Source organism: Triturus cristatus, chromosome 10 (assembly GCF_964204655.1).
Source record: "Triturus cristatus chromosome 10, aTriCri1.1, whole genome shotgun sequence".
Classification (NCBI taxonomy): Eukaryota; Metazoa; Chordata; class Amphibia; order Caudata; family Salamandridae; genus Triturus; species Triturus cristatus.
In genome coordinates this window covers 203,642,462-203,659,962 of record NC_140593.1, presented here as the reverse complement: position 1 = coordinate 203,659,962, position 17,501 = coordinate 203,642,462, and the positions used below count along the sequence as shown (strand labels likewise).

At 45.7% G+C, this 17,501-nt stretch overlaps 1 protein-coding gene across 2 annotated transcripts in view; it reads right to left on the bottom strand.

Moving 5' to 3' along the window:
• The window catches only part of DGKB (diacylglycerol kinase beta), a 1,940,047-nt gene that overhangs the window by 1,475,429 nt on the left and 447,117 nt on the right, over positions 1–17,501 (bottom strand). For both annotated transcript variants that reach the window (XM_085630814.1, XM_085630813.1), the window contains one exon: positions 15,773–15,892. In XM_085630814.1, coding sequence (XP_085486940.1) covers positions 15,773–15,892 — 120 coding nt within the window. The remainder of the gene's footprint in view (positions 1–15,772; positions 15,893–17,501) is intronic.

Genomic DNA, 17,501 nt, shown 5'->3' with positions numbered 1-17,501 from the left:
TAATAAAGTAAAAACATAACACAAAAAAATCCCGAACCAATTTGGGCAAAGAGAGTACATTTTCATAAATGCAAAACACAATCAGTCGAGCCGGAAATATTGAACGTTAACGTTTTAAGTAAAAGTAGCACAAATATGGGCAAAGTGCCAACTATAGATATTTGGCCATGCTGGACTGGGTCACAAGTTTAATCTGACCGTGATGAAGCATGGGCAGGATACAGGGACCTGGTTAGTCCCAAGAGAGTTGATTCATATATCTTTAATATGAGGCTTCAAATTGCCCGGCATCGGTTCCAATCAGGAGGTGCGCAGTTCTGCAATGCAAAGTCCTACATAGAGTTGCATTATGCTGCGTCACCGGCGATCAGAAGCTGAGAGTGCAGCGATGTGAAGTCCTGCTTCAAGTTGCATCGCGCTGCATTGGTTCTGAACAGGAGCTGCAAGGGCTGGGATGCGAGCTCCTGTGCCGAGTTGTAACATGAAACGACTTCAAGACTACAAAAGTTTCTAAACGAGTAGTACCACTTCTGCTTTTGGACAATTCAATTGCCTAATTTTTAATACAATACATCATCTTACCTTGTTCTAGAAACTCAAGACTATAGAAATACAAGCACTATTCCTGGCTTTATTTTCTGATTTGTCTAACAGAGCCTTTATAGTATTAAATCCAACCTTTCTACTCTGCTTCTTTTTGAGTATCGTTCTCACTAATGCCTCCATTTAGCCCTCCAAAGGCTCATCTCCTCCTGCAATAGTATTCTTAACTGCTACCACTGACCAGGGACACAAACTCAGCATAAGCTTGAAACCCCATCTGACAGTGATTCCTGCACCATTGGCTAATGCTCCTGAGCATGTGGATGCTAAATCTCCAATCTCTTACCCCTATTTCTCAAATAACACAGGACGCATAACGAACAACATTATCTTCTACTCCAAAAGGAGAGCACAATGGCGAAAAGCCTTTCTCGACCTATTCTCAATTTCATCCACTAAGAAAACTGCACACGGTCTCACATTAACTATCATTCCCTCCCCGTTCTACAAAGCAACTGCTACACTTACCATTTACCATAATGGGATCATCCTCCTGCAGGCATCAGATCATAACCTGAATTTACTGGACAACATCTTCCCGATCATCAAAGCGAAGGTTGCAAGATCCTATCCCACCTCCCTAACAAACCATTCTCCTAACCATCTGACAGATTCCTTACCTGACTCCCCATCCAGACATTACCCCTCTGTATCCCATTGCTCATATACACCCACCCCAGACCTAACCGACACCCCACCAAATGACATACATCCACATAATCCCTACTCCTCTCCCAGCACCACCACAATTTCTACTATACCCACCTCACCTCACACTTGCATCACCTCGCACCAGCTCTCCCTCATGCCCACGCATCCTCCACTACCACTCCCCATCTCCACAACCAAAGCTTCGCCCACCCTTTAGTTAGTACATCCCTCCCCACCTCCATCGCCATCCCCAGTAACTCTGTTGTGGAGTCTGCTCCAATCTCTTCTTACACACTTACTCCCGATCAGTCCGCAGTTCCATCTTCTCCCTCTCCCTGCACTACAAATCTCACCGTCCCTCCTCCTACAGCTCACTCCAATACCCCCTCATGTCCCCTCTTTACTCCCTCTTTCCACTGACTACCACTCTATAAGAATGCCACACAATGAATAAGATCCTGCTAAAGCACACATCAATACCCCTTCACATCCCCTATCTACCCATCCCTTCCCCACAGACTCCCACACTGAAAAACCACCATTCGTCGAACCAGTTCATGTCACTCCCCGGGACACCACACAAGCAATAATCCCTCCTCACTTAACCACAGTCCAGGCTATCAATATGATAACTCCTACACCTGACCTCCAGACACGATGAGATACTATTATCCCTACAACAAATAAAAGAGGGCATCCAAACTCTTCATGACCTGATCCGGCAACAACCCAAGCCACAAGCGAAACCCATTCATCAGCAATGCACTAGCCCCCTGCCTCAATTCCCCAAATGGAATACAGCACCTTACCCTTATGCCTCATCCCACCTGATCAGGGAAAAGAAATCCCTATCACCGAGTGAGCTCACTTCCCTACTTCATTCCTACGAGCTCCCTCCCCTACCCTCTAAACCTGCGCACACGGATGACACACAGAAACTGTCCTTAATCCAACCCATCCATCCCAATGCATCTAGAATTACAAGACACACCCCCAGAGGTATTGATGAAAATAACCTCAAGAGAGTACCCATCTCCCATGACCAGAACACCACTCTGACCAAGGCCCAACTAAAATGTATCCTACTAAACTGTAGATCAGCATCAAGTCATGCCGCTGACATAGCTGACCTCATCATAACCAATGAATTCGACCTTATCATCTTAACAGAAACTTGGCTAAACGAATCATCCTTGCCCATCTTAGACGTTTTAGTTCCCCCAAACTATTAAATCACAAGACTTGATAGACTCGATAAGCTAGGGGGTGGCATTGCCTGCATTCATAGGAACAACCTCTCTGTGAACCGCTCCAACTCCCCAGTATTCTCTTCCTGTGAATACCTCTGCCAAGACATCACAAGCAATAACAAGCCAATATGCTCATTTCATTCTTTCTACCATCCTCCTGGTAACAACCTTACCTTCATTGAACACATTATGGATATTCTAGCCACAAATGTCGGTCAACAGATTACTCAGATCTTCCTGGGGGACTTCAACCTCCACTGGAACGATCTAGATCACCCAGAAGTCAACAGCCTTAAAGCTTTCCTGTCCGACCTCAACTTGTCCCAAATCTGTGATAGCCTCACCCAAAAAAAAAGGCTCAACCCTTGATCTAGTAATTTCCAAAGTAGACTCTATCCAGCTGGAATCGATTCTTCCTTGCGACTGGTCTGACCATCACATAATCACTTTCCATATCAAGGAAGTAGTTAAATTACTCTCTGTTCAACCTAAGAGAATGAAATTCTGGAAGAGGAACCTAGAAAACCTCAATCCTACTGCACTCGCAACCGCTAGCCACATCCTCACGCCCCCACTGGATGGATTAAAGGATGTACAGGACCTTCCACTCTATGAACATGCTACTTGACAACCTAGCGCCCCTACAATTGAAAAGAGTCACCACAAAAGACACAAACCCCTGGTATGATGGTAGGCTAAATGAAGGCAGAAGATCACTGAGAGCAATTGAAAGACAATGGAGAGCCGCTCCATATGCTGCCCACCTCAAACTACTGCGAAGCACCAGAAACTCCTTTTACAGAAAGATTAGACATTCAAAAGCTGATTTCATATGTAAACATTAAGACCAAGCTAAGAACCGCCCCAAAAAACTATTCGAAATAATCACAGCTCAATCTAAGGGTATCTCCCACTCCCCCCATGCTAATCCGGAAACACTCCCCAATTGCGAGTAACTTGCCTCCTTTTTCACAACAAAGACTGAAAATTTAACGACAGACCTACTTAACGACCTATTATCCCATACCTACCCACACATTAACACCTCGCTGACCACACCAGTGACCCCGCTTAACTGCTCTACAAAGCTCGACCTCAAGAACAATGCCTCCTGGACCACCTTCAACTTCTACAGCGAAGAAACTATCTTAAACACACTCACGGCTTTGAATCTCTCCAATCATTTCACAGACCCTCTCCCAGCAACCCACTTAATGACCTTCATTCAACTGCTAGTGACCCTATGGACCAGGATTATAAATACCTCTCTTTTGCAAGGAACCATTCCAGACATCTTCAAAGCGGGTCAGGTATTCCTCATCCTAAAGAAAGTATCAGCTGACCCGTCAGACCTGAATAACTAATGCCCAATATCCAACATCTCGACCTTGGCCAAACTACTCAAAAAATGTGTCCACATGCCGCTTAGTAACCAGATTGACTACTTCAACCTGCTCGATCAATTCCAATCTGGCTTTCGATCAGGGCATAGTACCGAATCAACCATGACCCACATTATAGATGACGCACTACAAATACTGGATCAAAACAAAGCCTGATTGTTAATCCTACTTGACTTATCCTCAGCCTTCGATACAGTCAAACACAACAGCCTACTAGACCTCTTGAAACATAGAATGGGTTTATCTGGAACAGTGTTAATCTGGTTCACTTCCTTCCTCCAAGACAGAATACAAAGATTCAAGATCAAGCAATCTTTATCTAACCCACCCCAGTCACCTTTGAGTACCCCAGGGATCTTCCCTCTCCCCAACACTCTTCAATCTGTTTATGGAACCACACACTGAGCTTCTCAACTCCTCAAACATCCAATATCACAGGTACGCCGACGACACACAACTCTACATTAAGGTCCACTCTCTTCAAGACCCTTAACTCAACGCTCCAAAAAACACAGACCTGGTTGGCAAACAACCATTTAAAACTTAACACACTAAAACAGAATTCCTCCTAATTGCTCCCCCCAACCAAACAACCATTATGAACGAGTGGATGAAGCACCTAACTGCACTTGACGGTCAACCTCTCATCATTGATTCCGCTAAATCCCTAGTAATAACTCTGGACAATAAACTAAATATGTAGAAACACATCAGCGCTGCAACTAAAGGAGCCAGTGTTCAGATGAACACACTGTGAAAACTGAAACCTTTCATACCCGCGAATGGCCTTCCCAGATAAACGACCGCTCTGCTAAGAGCCTCAATCAATACAACTGCTAGACTCATCACGGGCTCCAAAAGAAACTGCCACATTTCCCCTGACCTTCGTGCCCTCAACTGGTTACCTTTTGAGGGCAGAATCCATTTGAAAATCACCTGTATGACACATAAGGCATTGCACCCCAAAACCCCGAGATACCTTGCAGAGAAACTATTACTATCGGGTGGTAACAGAACTACTGGGAGTTCTGATAATCTTCTACTTAAACCACAACTTTTCTCCAAGAAAAAAACATATAATCGTACCTTTTTAGGAATGGCCCCCAGGATTTGGAACGCCTTGCCCCCAGAAACGAGACTTAATCCGTCCGCTGCTTTCTTCAAAAAAGAAGTAAAATCTATTCTCTTGTCCAAATTCACCTGAAGTTCCGTATACACTCTTGTAGATATGTGCTTGTCTCTAATAGTTACCAGTAATGTATTAGCATAACACATCATATTTATATGTATATGTCCATCACCTGTGTTTGCCCTGTTAAGCGCTCTGATACCCGCAAGCGTCTTGTTCGCGTTATACAAAGCTGTCGAAATAAAATAAAATAAAAATAAATAAAATAACTAACATATGCTAAACACATAAAACAATGTGATTCTTTACTGTGGTAAATGGATACTTTTCCCAACATCCAACCAAAAGAGTTTATCTCACTTCCATACACCAGCCCCCGCTAACACTGTTCATAAATTAGAACACCTTTCAGCTGCCTGAAGTGATGCAAGTCGCAAGTACTTCCTTTCAAATGATGAGATGCTTATTTAAACGTCTCCTTATCTAGGTTTCCTTTAAAGGACAACAAACCACTGTCAACCTAGTACTCGCCCATCCAGACCATGTCAATGCTATGTACCTAACTGCATCCATGAACGTTATTTAGAAGGTTATTGGACCCAGAATGCAGCTCAAGACGAATTCTTACTCTTAATATCTGGACTCTGACTTCACATGACTTTCGGTGTCCAGAAATATCTCATTGAAAGTAATGTGTTGAAGAGGATGTGGCGCAGCGTCCAGAGCGGCCCACTCAGGAGCTGGGGATCCAGGTTTGATTCTCGGGATTGGCTCGACATCAGCGTCGGATTGGTAACATGGGCAATGCCCCAGGGGCCGGTGTCCAGTTCCAGCTGAGCAGTCTCGGGGGCCGATTTGGGCGGTGTTGCTGTTGTTTGTATACAGCCAGAGGCCCAGTGGGTGTCCAAGTTGCCTTTCTGGAGGCAGATGGGCACTCATTACCTCCCATTTAGCAACAGGCAAAGGTGTCACTCCCTTTCTCTCGCTGGGCCTGCCCATTAATGTATGTATACTGAGCGGACAGGGGACCTGGGCAGAAGTGGCCTCACTTGTTTTCAGGTGTGTTTCACAGTACAAAATAATCTGTGCATTTTTTTTTACACCCCTCCCTTTTTTAATAAAATTTCGCCAAAGCAGTGTTTTGAGGAAAGGAAATATGCAAATATAAGCAAATTTATTTGCGTGCCCGTGCTGATTTTGAATCCCAATCCAACCCTGCTCGACATCCTTTTATTCTCGGCAAATCAATTAATCTTCCTGTACCCATGGACAGTGCCTGGATACCCTCACGCATTATTTAGCCACGCTATATAAATCTACAAATACAAATATAATGTAACTCTCCAGTCTGCGCTATCTCCGTATCCACCACCAAACTAGAGCTCTTCGATCTTGTTGCCATCACTTGTGACCTTCACTATCTTCAAAACGTCTCACAAAGGCGAAAACATCTTTTTAGTAGGAGTGGCTATGGTATGGACAGGGCTTTAAGTGGGCCGGGTCTTACCGGTGCTGAGCACCGGCAGTTTTTTGAAAGTGGGCTTGAAATGGGTGTCTATCGGGCTCTGCTTTGTGCCTTGGCACAGGCTGTCCGTTTTTTTCCGGACTGGAGTGAGTACATGCCATCGCTGTGCGTGTGCTCACACTGCTCACTTCTCACTACTGGAGAAATTACGGCATGACATCATGCCAGGTTAGCACGGTAGGGGAAGGGAAATCCTTTAAGAGAGCCATTTTATCTCTGGATTTCCCTTCTCTTTTTGAAACTCTGGAGCAGCAACATTGTCGTGGTGTCTGGAAGTGTTATTAATATTTTATACACGCCATAGTAGCTGCTTATTTATCTTATGCAACTAACAAACATTGACTAAGCCAATTGTCCTGACCTGTTGTATTTATGATGTTACTTGTATCATATATCTAGATGCAAGGACAGAAACAGCAAAATACAAGTCGGACAGCACACTATCCTAAGCACAGATTTTTAGTATACTCTTTTGTAAGCTACGCCCTTAATTACATTGGCCACGCCCCTTTGGGAGACCCCCCAGTTTTTTCATCCCACTTAAAGCCCTGGGTATGGAACTCACTTTCGGAGAGAATACAAATAATTCACCCCCATCTTTAACTCTGGAGAGTATTACACATTTGGCTCCTCCCAGGCATATAACTAGTTTGGGGGCATATTATTAAGACAGGCGATAAAATGATAATATGCTCTATGGAATTCCAATTGAAGCTCAGGTTAGATGCCCTTCACATCTAACATGGGCTTTAATTGGAATTCCATACAGCATATTATCAAGCCCATTATCGCCGTTTTAAGCGGCGATAAATGCATCGCCTGTCTTAATAATATGCCCCATGGTAACCTGCAAAATAGCAGCGCTGATATTGTGCATGCCTAACTACAACTCTTACCACGTGAAGTAGACCATGGCTCTGAACCTAACGCATCGCACCCCACTTCACACCTAAGCCCTTCATAATTTGTTCCCCAAAAGGTTTCCTACGAGCCTCAGCAAATCAGAAACGTTTTTGATAATGACGGATGTATGACTGCTTAGTACTTTGAACAGGAGCGCAACTAGAGCCAAATTTAGGGGGGGGGATTACGGGGGGGGGGGGGGTGCTACATAAAATTTTACGGTGGCTAATTCGTCCAGCAACAGGCAGATTGGAGATGAAGGGGTGAACAAACAACAATGCCTCGTTAACACGTAAGTGGTCTTTTAAAGACCTGTGAAGTACTCGGGTCCGGCTGGGTGTGTGCCCGGAAAGCTGTCTCAGCCCGGGCTGACACACACGAGGGGGGGGCGGGAGGTCTGAAGCCCTTTGAGTCCTATGACTTGGATAAGTCAATAAAGTACAATGTTGAGTGAATATTACACTTACTTAATCATAAGCGAGGTATTAAAATTGCTGCAGATTCACCAAAGCAAAAATTAGGCATGAAAGAATCATTTAAAAATGAACAAAGATTGTGTTCATCGTGGTAAAGCGCAAAAAGTTGTGTTGACCTACATAGCATGCATCTTTCGCATCTTGATGATAGACTGTGGATCGACCAAAGTCTAGTCCCATGAAACACATCGCAAGCCTGCCATCTAGTGGAGATACACTGTGATGCAGCAGTGCAATAACTATATGGAAAATAAAGCTTTTTACAGTCTGACGCCCAGGTTTTCCTAGCTGTCATGCAACGCAGCGCAGCCCCCAAAGAGGCTGTGCTGCGTTGCATGACAGAGAGAGACAGGAGGGCATCATATTCACAGAGGTATGGCATTCCGCCCTCCCTAGCGCATGTGCTGGATAGCAGCTGCTGTGTGCCAGGCACACTTCTTAGGCGCATAGTGCTAGGTATGGTGTGTGCCTCAGTCTAGGTGAAATAGGCTCATATGAGGTGTCCAACAGTTAATGTTTTCTAAGTTCATTTGAGTGGCAAGAGAGAAGCCAACTAAAGGAAAATATCTCTTACTTGCAGACAGGGTAAAACGCTTTTCAGGATCTATGCATGAGTGAGAAACAGGCAGGGCCGTGGCAAGGACAAACCATGGGGCATATTATCAAGAACAGCGTTAAAAATATCGCCGCTTTAGCGGCAGGAAACTGCCGCTAAAGCGGCGATAATGGTCTTGATAATATGCCCTTGAGAATTCCAATAGAAGTCCATGTTCTGGTGTGAACCTCAGCTTGCATTGGAATTCTCAAGGACATATTATCAAGCCCATTATTGCCGCTTTAGCGGCAGTTTCCTGCCGCTAAAGTGGCGTCAATTTTAACACCGTTCTTGATAATATTCCCCCATATCTTTCATTGATGATAGTAGCAGTATTTGAATCTATACAGTTTCGGACATAAGATATTGCTAAAACACTCATGAGCCAATAATATGTATGTGATACAGTCAATGCCGCCAACAAAATTGAAATCAATTGAACATAAAACTATTTATGTGATACAACACTAATATGTTATCTGCTGATTCAGCTCCTTCGGTAGGCGACCATCTTAAGCTTCCTGGTATTCCATCTTCTCCTGGCTTAGGACTTCTTCACGCACAGTCGATGTTAAAACTCATAGCATTACTGGAATCAAATTTGGGAAAATAGTTTGCTTTCTTTTGCCTAGCGCATTTTTTTGTGGCTCAGTGGACTTAAGGGACACATTTGATAATCAAAGACCTTTCTACTTTTTTAATCACAACACTGTCTTTGTTTCCCAAAACCATATTCAAGAGACACATAAATACTATACCAGAGATTGGAAACAGCAAAAACATGACCATGTGAAGGCGCTAGGTTTGAGAAACACTGATCCCCATCAAACATTTAGATGAACATTAAACCATTTACATAGGACTTAATTGTAAATAAATAAGTGCTGGGGCCCAATGTTTTTCTCAGAATCCCATGCTTGCTGCAATTGAATGTCGGCGTGCCACATATCAAAGCTGCGTAGTCCTAGTTCCACATCATGTTTCTTTAATCCACCACCAGACACTCCCTGACCCCTTATCTCACTCCTGCAGATTCTTTTTCATCCCTCCTTTCTCCTTTTTGTTTTTCCTCTTTCCCCCTTGTTTCTTTCTGTTGCTCTGCATCAAAGTCTGATGAGGAAAAAAAATGCCATCCCCAAAAACGATTTCTAGTTGGCCACACTTGCAACCACCGGCTCAAATTAAGCATCCATTAAGTCAGTAGGATTAACAGAATGCTGGTGTCCCATTGTCTTTCCATAAGCCAGAAAAAGTGTTTGTGTCAAATGTACGCATACAATTTGTTCTACATCATGGCTCCACATGTAGAAAACCACCTGTTTCCTCAAGATTGACAGTTTGTCCCTAAAAAGTCTCACTTCTGACAACATCATGCATCTGGCAAGACAACACCATGTGATTTGCTTGTGGTAGATACATTTACCTCACAATGTGTACGCATTTGAAGATCAGCTTTTAAATCTGATAGAATATTCAAACATTCGCAGGAAGATATGGGTTTCTTTCATCAGAGTGGTGACAAGCTATTTTTTCCTAAAGCCAAAACTATGAAACATGTCACCATTCAGCCCTACTTGTATTCACTGTAACTGACTTATGGACCTCCATAAAGGGCATTGCAGTATCCCAGTTTGATCCCATGCTAGTAATAAAGGCCTGATTATGAATAGAAAGGTAGAATAGATAGGTGTATTCTGACCTATGTGTAAACTCGTCTGAATTATGAGTTGGAAGCTAAATAACAAATTTGATACCTAGTAGAGGTGTTAAACACCCCAACCTTCACTAAATTTCAACAGGTCAAAACTGACCAAATTTAAATGGGGAAATGTGAACAGTATTTACCATACCATGTGGATTTTGGTGCATTAAACAGCATAATCTGCATGCTATGCCCCAGAAAATAGTAAGAGATTTTATTGTACCTGTTGGACTTGGCCCTTTTGGCAGGTTCACCCCCAAACTTTTTGCCTGTCTCCTAGCCTTTTCTCTGTGTAGTGTTGGTGGTTTTAGGACTCTGGGCACTTTAGTGCGGCTGTCCAGTGTAAAGTGCGTGCACGCTCTGAGTTACATTTGGTGAGATTGGCCTGCCATCCCATCCCATAGGAATGCATTGGGGGGTTCCCTGATGAGTGTGTCATTTGTATCATTAGTAATTTCTGTTATGAGAGGAGCAGTGTGGTCAAGTTTATTATGGTTGGAATAGTAATAATAAATACTACGCAATGGTATGCGCAGATTTATTCTGACTATTTTAGAAATGCCACTTTTAGAAGTTGGCATTTCTGTGTGCTATGTGTCTAGCTGCCTGATGTGAATTGCATGTCTGGCTTGTGAGTGACAGGGGTTGGGAGGTGACTGTGGCTCCAGGAGGGGAAGGTTGAGTCAGCACTAGGCTGAATGGGACATCTGGGCTGGGAGTAGTGGGAGGAGTAATCCCCCGACCCTGAATAGGACTGTGCCTAGCCTGGACAATGCTGGCTCCGCCCCCTGTGGTGCGTCTGATCACCAAGCCCCCACCTTAAAAAGGGGGGAAGAGGAGCTTGGAAAACAAAGTGCTCCAATTCCCCCCTGAACCAGTTGCATCTGGTTCCCCCATGCCCTGCACTACAGACAAAGGAGAATGAAGTATAAATGTAGGGGCTGTTACCCCATGAGAGGGTGCTGTGCTTGTGCTTACCTGGAGGAGACCCTCTGCCCGGAGGAACCGCCGCCGGACCCAGCTGCTGTCTCCTGGGGGTCCCTGCGTACTTGCCTGCCTGACTGCGCTGTGCTGTGGTCTCCCCAGTACCAGGGACTTTTTCTTTCTCTGTCTGCTGAATTCCCTGCCCAGCTTTTGCCCTGGACTTTTTTTGGGCACAGCACCTAGTGAGTGCTGTGTTTCCATTGCCCCAGAAGAGAGTGAGGAGCTGGCGGCGTGCAGGGCGCTGCTGCCGTAATCCGAGAGGGAATCCCGACATGGGGATTCCCCCTCATTGCCGGGAAGAGCGGGTGCCCATCCCGCGTTTATGCCACGTTTTTCCTCTTTAAATTCATGGGTGCCCACCCCACATTTTCGTCACCTTTAGCGGGTGCCCACCCCGCATCTTTGACTTTCGTTTTAAATACACTTAGCGGGGGCCCACCCCGCAAATGTCTTCACTCAAAACGGGAGCCTACCCCGTATTGCCCCCGCAGAAGGATAAAAGAAACGGGCGTCGCAATCGCGCGGTGACCTGGAAGTCAGGCGTCGCCTGGCAGGAGGAGGGGCGTTCAGCGCGCAGTCCACACGGCTGAGGAGGCTCCGGAGTTCCCTGCGGGCGGGGCCTAAGAACCAGAAAGTCGAGCGGGGCTCCGATGAGGAAAGGGAGAGCCCCGCGTGCCTTTCCTTTGTGGTGACCGGCGGAGAATGAGGGACTGAAGCCTTGGGGGCTCCCCTCAGCTGTTCCTGCCTTCTGCTCATGGACGGAGCCACCAAGGGTGAGGGATGCCCCCGGCTCCCCTACAAGCCAGCTCCGTGTCGCCCTGAAGTCGGAGAAAGAGCGAGGCCCCGAGGACGCAGCCTAGAGAGGCCATAGCGGTGCCTGAGGCCCTGCGGGGAAGATAACAAGAGGTCCCCGGAGCGGACCTATCGGGGCACATTGTCAGTGCCCGGAGATTGTCCTGGAGATCCCCGCCCCCCAGAGAGCCCAGTGAGTGGGGCTCGCAGCCCATATAGTTACTGCAGGTCAAGGCACTTTGCCGGTGCCTAGTTAACTTCCCAGCTGCCCTCCAGTTAGCGGGCAGCAGCAACGTTTAGGCCCTGCTAGGGTTAAGTCCCAGAGGGGAGCTCTCCTGGCACATTGGTGCCTGTATCTTTGGTGTTGACCTCAGCTGCCCTGCGAGAGCGCAGGTAGCTGCAACGTGGGGCCACATTTGTTTTGGAGGTCCCATGGGGCTCAAGAGGCACCTTGAGTGCCTGACCTTACTTGCGCACCTATGTACAGCTGCCCTGTGAGAGTGCTGGGCAGCTGCCACGTTTGGGGGCCAGTACCGTTTAGGTGAAGGAGGGGTGAGTACACCCCAGGCCCCAGTGCCCTGGCGCACTTTGTGTTTGCGGCTGAGGCAGCCAGGGGGCCCCTTGCGAGGTCCCCCTTAGAGCCCTGACATTTTGGACATAGGGCATGTATGCCCCAGAAGAAGCCTAGTTGACCTTGGGTCATTTTGGGGGAGATTGGTAGAGCGCCAGGCTCTACAAAGTTCCATAATTTGATTATTCTGGTGATTGGTGCATACTGTGTTTCATGCCCCTAGCGTGATTCATAATTAGGAGGTTATTGCATCATAGGTTTATGCTTATGAGGTTGGCGCATAATGTGTTTTGCGCCTGATGTGATGCTGATTACATAAAATGTTTTATGTTGCAGGATATAATACTACGTACAGTATTTTGCCAATAATTACTGGTTGTGCTCTACTTTTACTATTTGTGCTACATTTACAGTTTGTGCTTTGTGATGGTTTTGACAGTGGCCAAATTGACCTTGTCGTGTGTATATAATCCCCTGTAGATGTTGCCTAGTGCCAGTTGGCACAGTGTATATTGTGTGATTACCCCTCTAATGTGTTTTTGGTAATACAAAGGCTATTTATATATATAACCTCGTGTGGAGTTCCTTTTGTAGTGTGCCTAGTGGGTAGCTGCTGTGTGTGTGTGTTGCGCAAATGCTTTACACATTGCCTCTGGGATAAGCCTGACTGCTCGTGCCAACCTACCAAGGGGGTGAGCAGGGGTTATCTTTGGCGTGTAACTCCCTTGCCTTGACAAGAGTAGTGGTCTCTGCCTGGCTTCGGAGCAAGCCTTAGCCAAACAGAGATCCAATTTCTAACAGTTCCCCATAGTATCATTATTTATTGAGTACGATAATTAGCATCTATGATTGTAAAAGTCCCATCAGGGGCGGCTGGTGCATAGGGGCGAATGGGGCGTTGCCCCACCAGCCTCCGGACGCGTTGCCCCACCAGCCTCCGGACGAGGATCGGGGTCGGAGGAAGACAAGAGAGACACCTTGAAACCGAAAGGAGACTGGTGGTCTGAGGCTGCGTCACTCTGGTAGGCAGTGGTAGCAGTGCAGCACGGCCGTGTACAAACACACACACACCCTGCGCATGACGTGTGTTGGACATTCGTTCGACTTCAATATCGCCAAGTCACGCATGTGCAGAGTGTGTCTGTGAGGCAGTGGTGAGGGCAAGCAGGCACTACCTGAAGCAGCTGGTTTTCCAGGACTTCGGTCGGATTTTCGGCTCGCCCTGATCTCTGACGTAGTCACGTAGCTCAGCTCAGAACATTCTTCTAGTTCTAGGATCCCGCCTCCTCCCCTGACTTCCTCCCCTGACTGGATGACGTTGATACAGAGTCACCCTATGACAAGAGGCGGGATTTCAAGTACTGCTTCCTGCGCTGAGTTCGCATTTCCCTCCTTCCTTGAACCAGCTTCAACCCGGTCCGAGAGAAACCCTGTGATCAAGCTGAAAACAGTGAGTACTACTTGATTCCCCTTATTGGAGCAGCAGTATCCAGGGTGGAGGGGGTGAGGAAGGAGTTTATTCCAGCGCCACCAGGTAGCAAATGATTCACTTCACCCTTCATGGTAAATCACTAAGTCCTTTTGTCGGAGGTGTTTTGGATGCTGAGCAGTTAGGGGTTAAACAACACCGCTAGCTTGTTATTGTGTTTATTTATTAACCACTTCACCATCAAAAGATTTGTTTAACGTAAGCTAGGTGTATTCATAAAATACATAGGCCTACAAGTTATGTTGCTATGCCAGGTGTTTTAAATGAAGTTGGCCCTGTTTACACAACTTGCGCCTCTGTGATGGTGAGGGAGACGTAGATTCGGGTCCGTCTGCCCGGGCTGCCTTGATGTTAATTACAGCAGCCAGGGGCCCACCGCATCCAGAGATCGATGGGTAGCAGCCGGTGTCAGGTTCCACCGCATGCGGAGATCGATGGGTAGCAGCAGGTGTCAGGTTCGAGCATATCCAGGTCACATTATGCTGCTGACAGTGACCAAAGGTGCCAACTTGTGAAGGCTCTGTCTGCGGAGCCCCCCTGCTGTAGTTTTGAGAGATGCACAGAGTTGTGACTGTGATAGAGCGATTCGCTCTCGGGGTGCCCGCTGCATTGCTGTTGCCACATGAGGCACAGTTAGGAATCTCGGCAGCCGTTCAAGATAGGCCAGGCTGCACTCTTCAGTGCCGACTAGACTGTCTTGCCGCAGAAATCCCTTCAAGCACACTAAAATTGTGAGTATAATTTATTTTATTGTGCATTTTTGACTCACGGTAAACCCACACGTTGAAAATATGTATTCTTGTGAGTAAATATGTATACTTGTCAGTGTATTGGGCAAAAAAAACAATCTGACTGAATCAAGCATGAGGGAAACACCTTTGTCATCACTCTTTATTTACTAATCTCTATTTATTCCAGCATGCAGGGAGTGTGTGGCAGGCTGGTTTAGTTTATAAAGTTTGTTTAGAAGGGAGAATGGAAACTGTGCATTCTGGATGTAGGGGAATACAAAATGCGTAATTTATTTTTGTGCAATTATGATTTTTTGGGGGGGGGAAATTGCATGAAATTCTGCAGCAAAATGTGTATTTCAGGGCGGTAATATAACTCTCTAGGGGGGAGTCAATGTTGAGTTCATCAAACTCAAACATGATACTGTAATTCTATGAGAGCTGTACATAGGTTGGAGATGGTGGTAAAATGAGCGACAATGATAGCCCCGGTTTTAACACTGGCGCTATTTTGGACTCGGGTGCTCAATACAAGCACCTTGTTGGATTTAGCACTCCAGGCTACTACCAGCCAAAGGCTAATGACAAAACAAAGTGCTGTAATTGCTAATCCCTGCAAAAACTGGTAGACAATGCACACTAAAGTAATGTGTGCCCGCCGTGCTGCATTTGCACCACAGAAGGCCGAAGGTGGGACAGCAGCTCGGTGCTCATCTAGCGAAGGTGTCTCATGTGTGTTAATATATTTTAAAACTTCATTCTTTCTTTGCGACTTTGCTTTTTCGCTCGACACCGACGGGGCACTCGTCCAGCACTTTTACACCTCGCCATTTTCAAATGTCACCAGCCGCCACTGAGTCCCATTCTAAAGCTAAGCTGGAAAAGAGTACTGCACTATAATATAAAAACAAATACTATAGAAACAAAACACAGTAATCTAATGCAAATGTGAAATGTGTTGTACTTACGTTTTCTAAACCAAGGAGCACCAGTAGTGGGATTGTTGTCATTCCCCCTTGTATCCATTCTTCCAAGGAAACTATCCCATCATGATTGTAGTCAATTTCTTCCATCATTTCATGAAGAATCTAAATTATAAAAACAAGAAATACATTTACCAATGCATTCATAGAAATCTGAAGCAGAAAACCAAAATAGTCATCTTTTAAATTGTGGTAAAATGTTCAATACTAGAGTATTCAAATAAGTAAAAACGTATTGGGTGTTTACTCAGGAGCCAAACATCTAGATAAGAGGTTTATAGCCCACTCAGTATCGGATATTTGTGTGAAATTGAAAATACCTTTCAATTAGTTAAGTAGATCGATACATATTACATTTAGTTCAATGCATATCATGCATAACAGTAAGCACTAAACTAACATAGCTTCCTTTGCTAACAGTATTTCCAAGCACACCTAAACCAACATGTTAATCTCTGCGGAAAAATCCAGAAACACATTTGTTAGACTTGTCAGCCTTTGGGTGGTCTTCATCACCCAAAGTTTTTGCCTTACTCCTCCGTATTGTTCTGATCTCCTTTTTGATGGCCTTAGCTAACCAGTGCTAAAGTGCTTGTGCTCACTCCTTAAAGCATGGTAACATTGGCTTATCCTCAGTTAGCATAGTTAATTTAGTTATAAGTCCCTTTTAAAGTGGTTCTATATGTACCTAGGGTCTGTAAATTAAATACTACTATTGGGCCTGCAACACATGCCACCCGCTTACGTAGACATACAAGCCTCTCTCAGGCTTGCCATTGCGGCCTGTGTGTGCAGTCTTTAACTGCCTTGCCGACTAGGCAATATAAACCTTTTGGCAGGCCCACACCTGCTTTTTTAACACATATAAGTCACCCCTAGGACAGGCTGTAAACAGCCCACAAGGCAGGGTGCAATGTATTTAAAAAGTAGGTCCTGTAAGTCTAAGTTTTGCATGACCTGGTAGTGAAAAACTCTTACATTTGTCTTTCATTACTGCAAGGCCTGCATTCCTTACAGGATAACCTTGTAGTTACCTTATTACATTTTATAATCTGTAACTTCCAAATGCAAACAAGTGAACAGTTCTCAGTGGGTGTAGTTGGCAGTTGGTTTTGTGTATTCCTCCTGGACATCCGCACACAAAAGAGAGTGTAGGTGTGTCGGATGGGCATCACTGGCAGGATGGTATGAAAGAGTTAGGCACAGCCCCAATTACACCTTATTAGGCAGTGTCCTGTCTTCACAAATGATTGCATACCCCTTGCAGTTAGTCTGGAGCCAGGGGAGGCAGGAAAACTGTGCACTTCCAAAGGAAGCTTCTAGAAGCTTCTTCCACATCAAAGGTGGCACCTGGTATAAAGATTGGACCTCGGACACCAACTCTTCAGTATACTTTTGGACCTGTGGAAGACTCTGCCAGGACGAGGGACAGCTTGCTGCTAAAAGGACTGCTACTCTGCTGACCTGCCTCCCTGAAAGACTGCTGCCTGCTGTGCTGACCTGCTATCAGCCGCCCTCTTGCCTGGGTGCGAAGGACTGGGCATGTAACCTGTCTCCAGGAAAACCAGAGTGACTCCAAGGGCTAGTCTCTTGCATATCAGCACCTGGACTCTGCAACTGTGAGTTCTACCCTAACAATTAGTGCTAACCCAGTCCTGAATCCTTAGAAGTGGGCCTGAAGGTGCTCTGCCAGCCCAACTGTGGACCCCGTGGA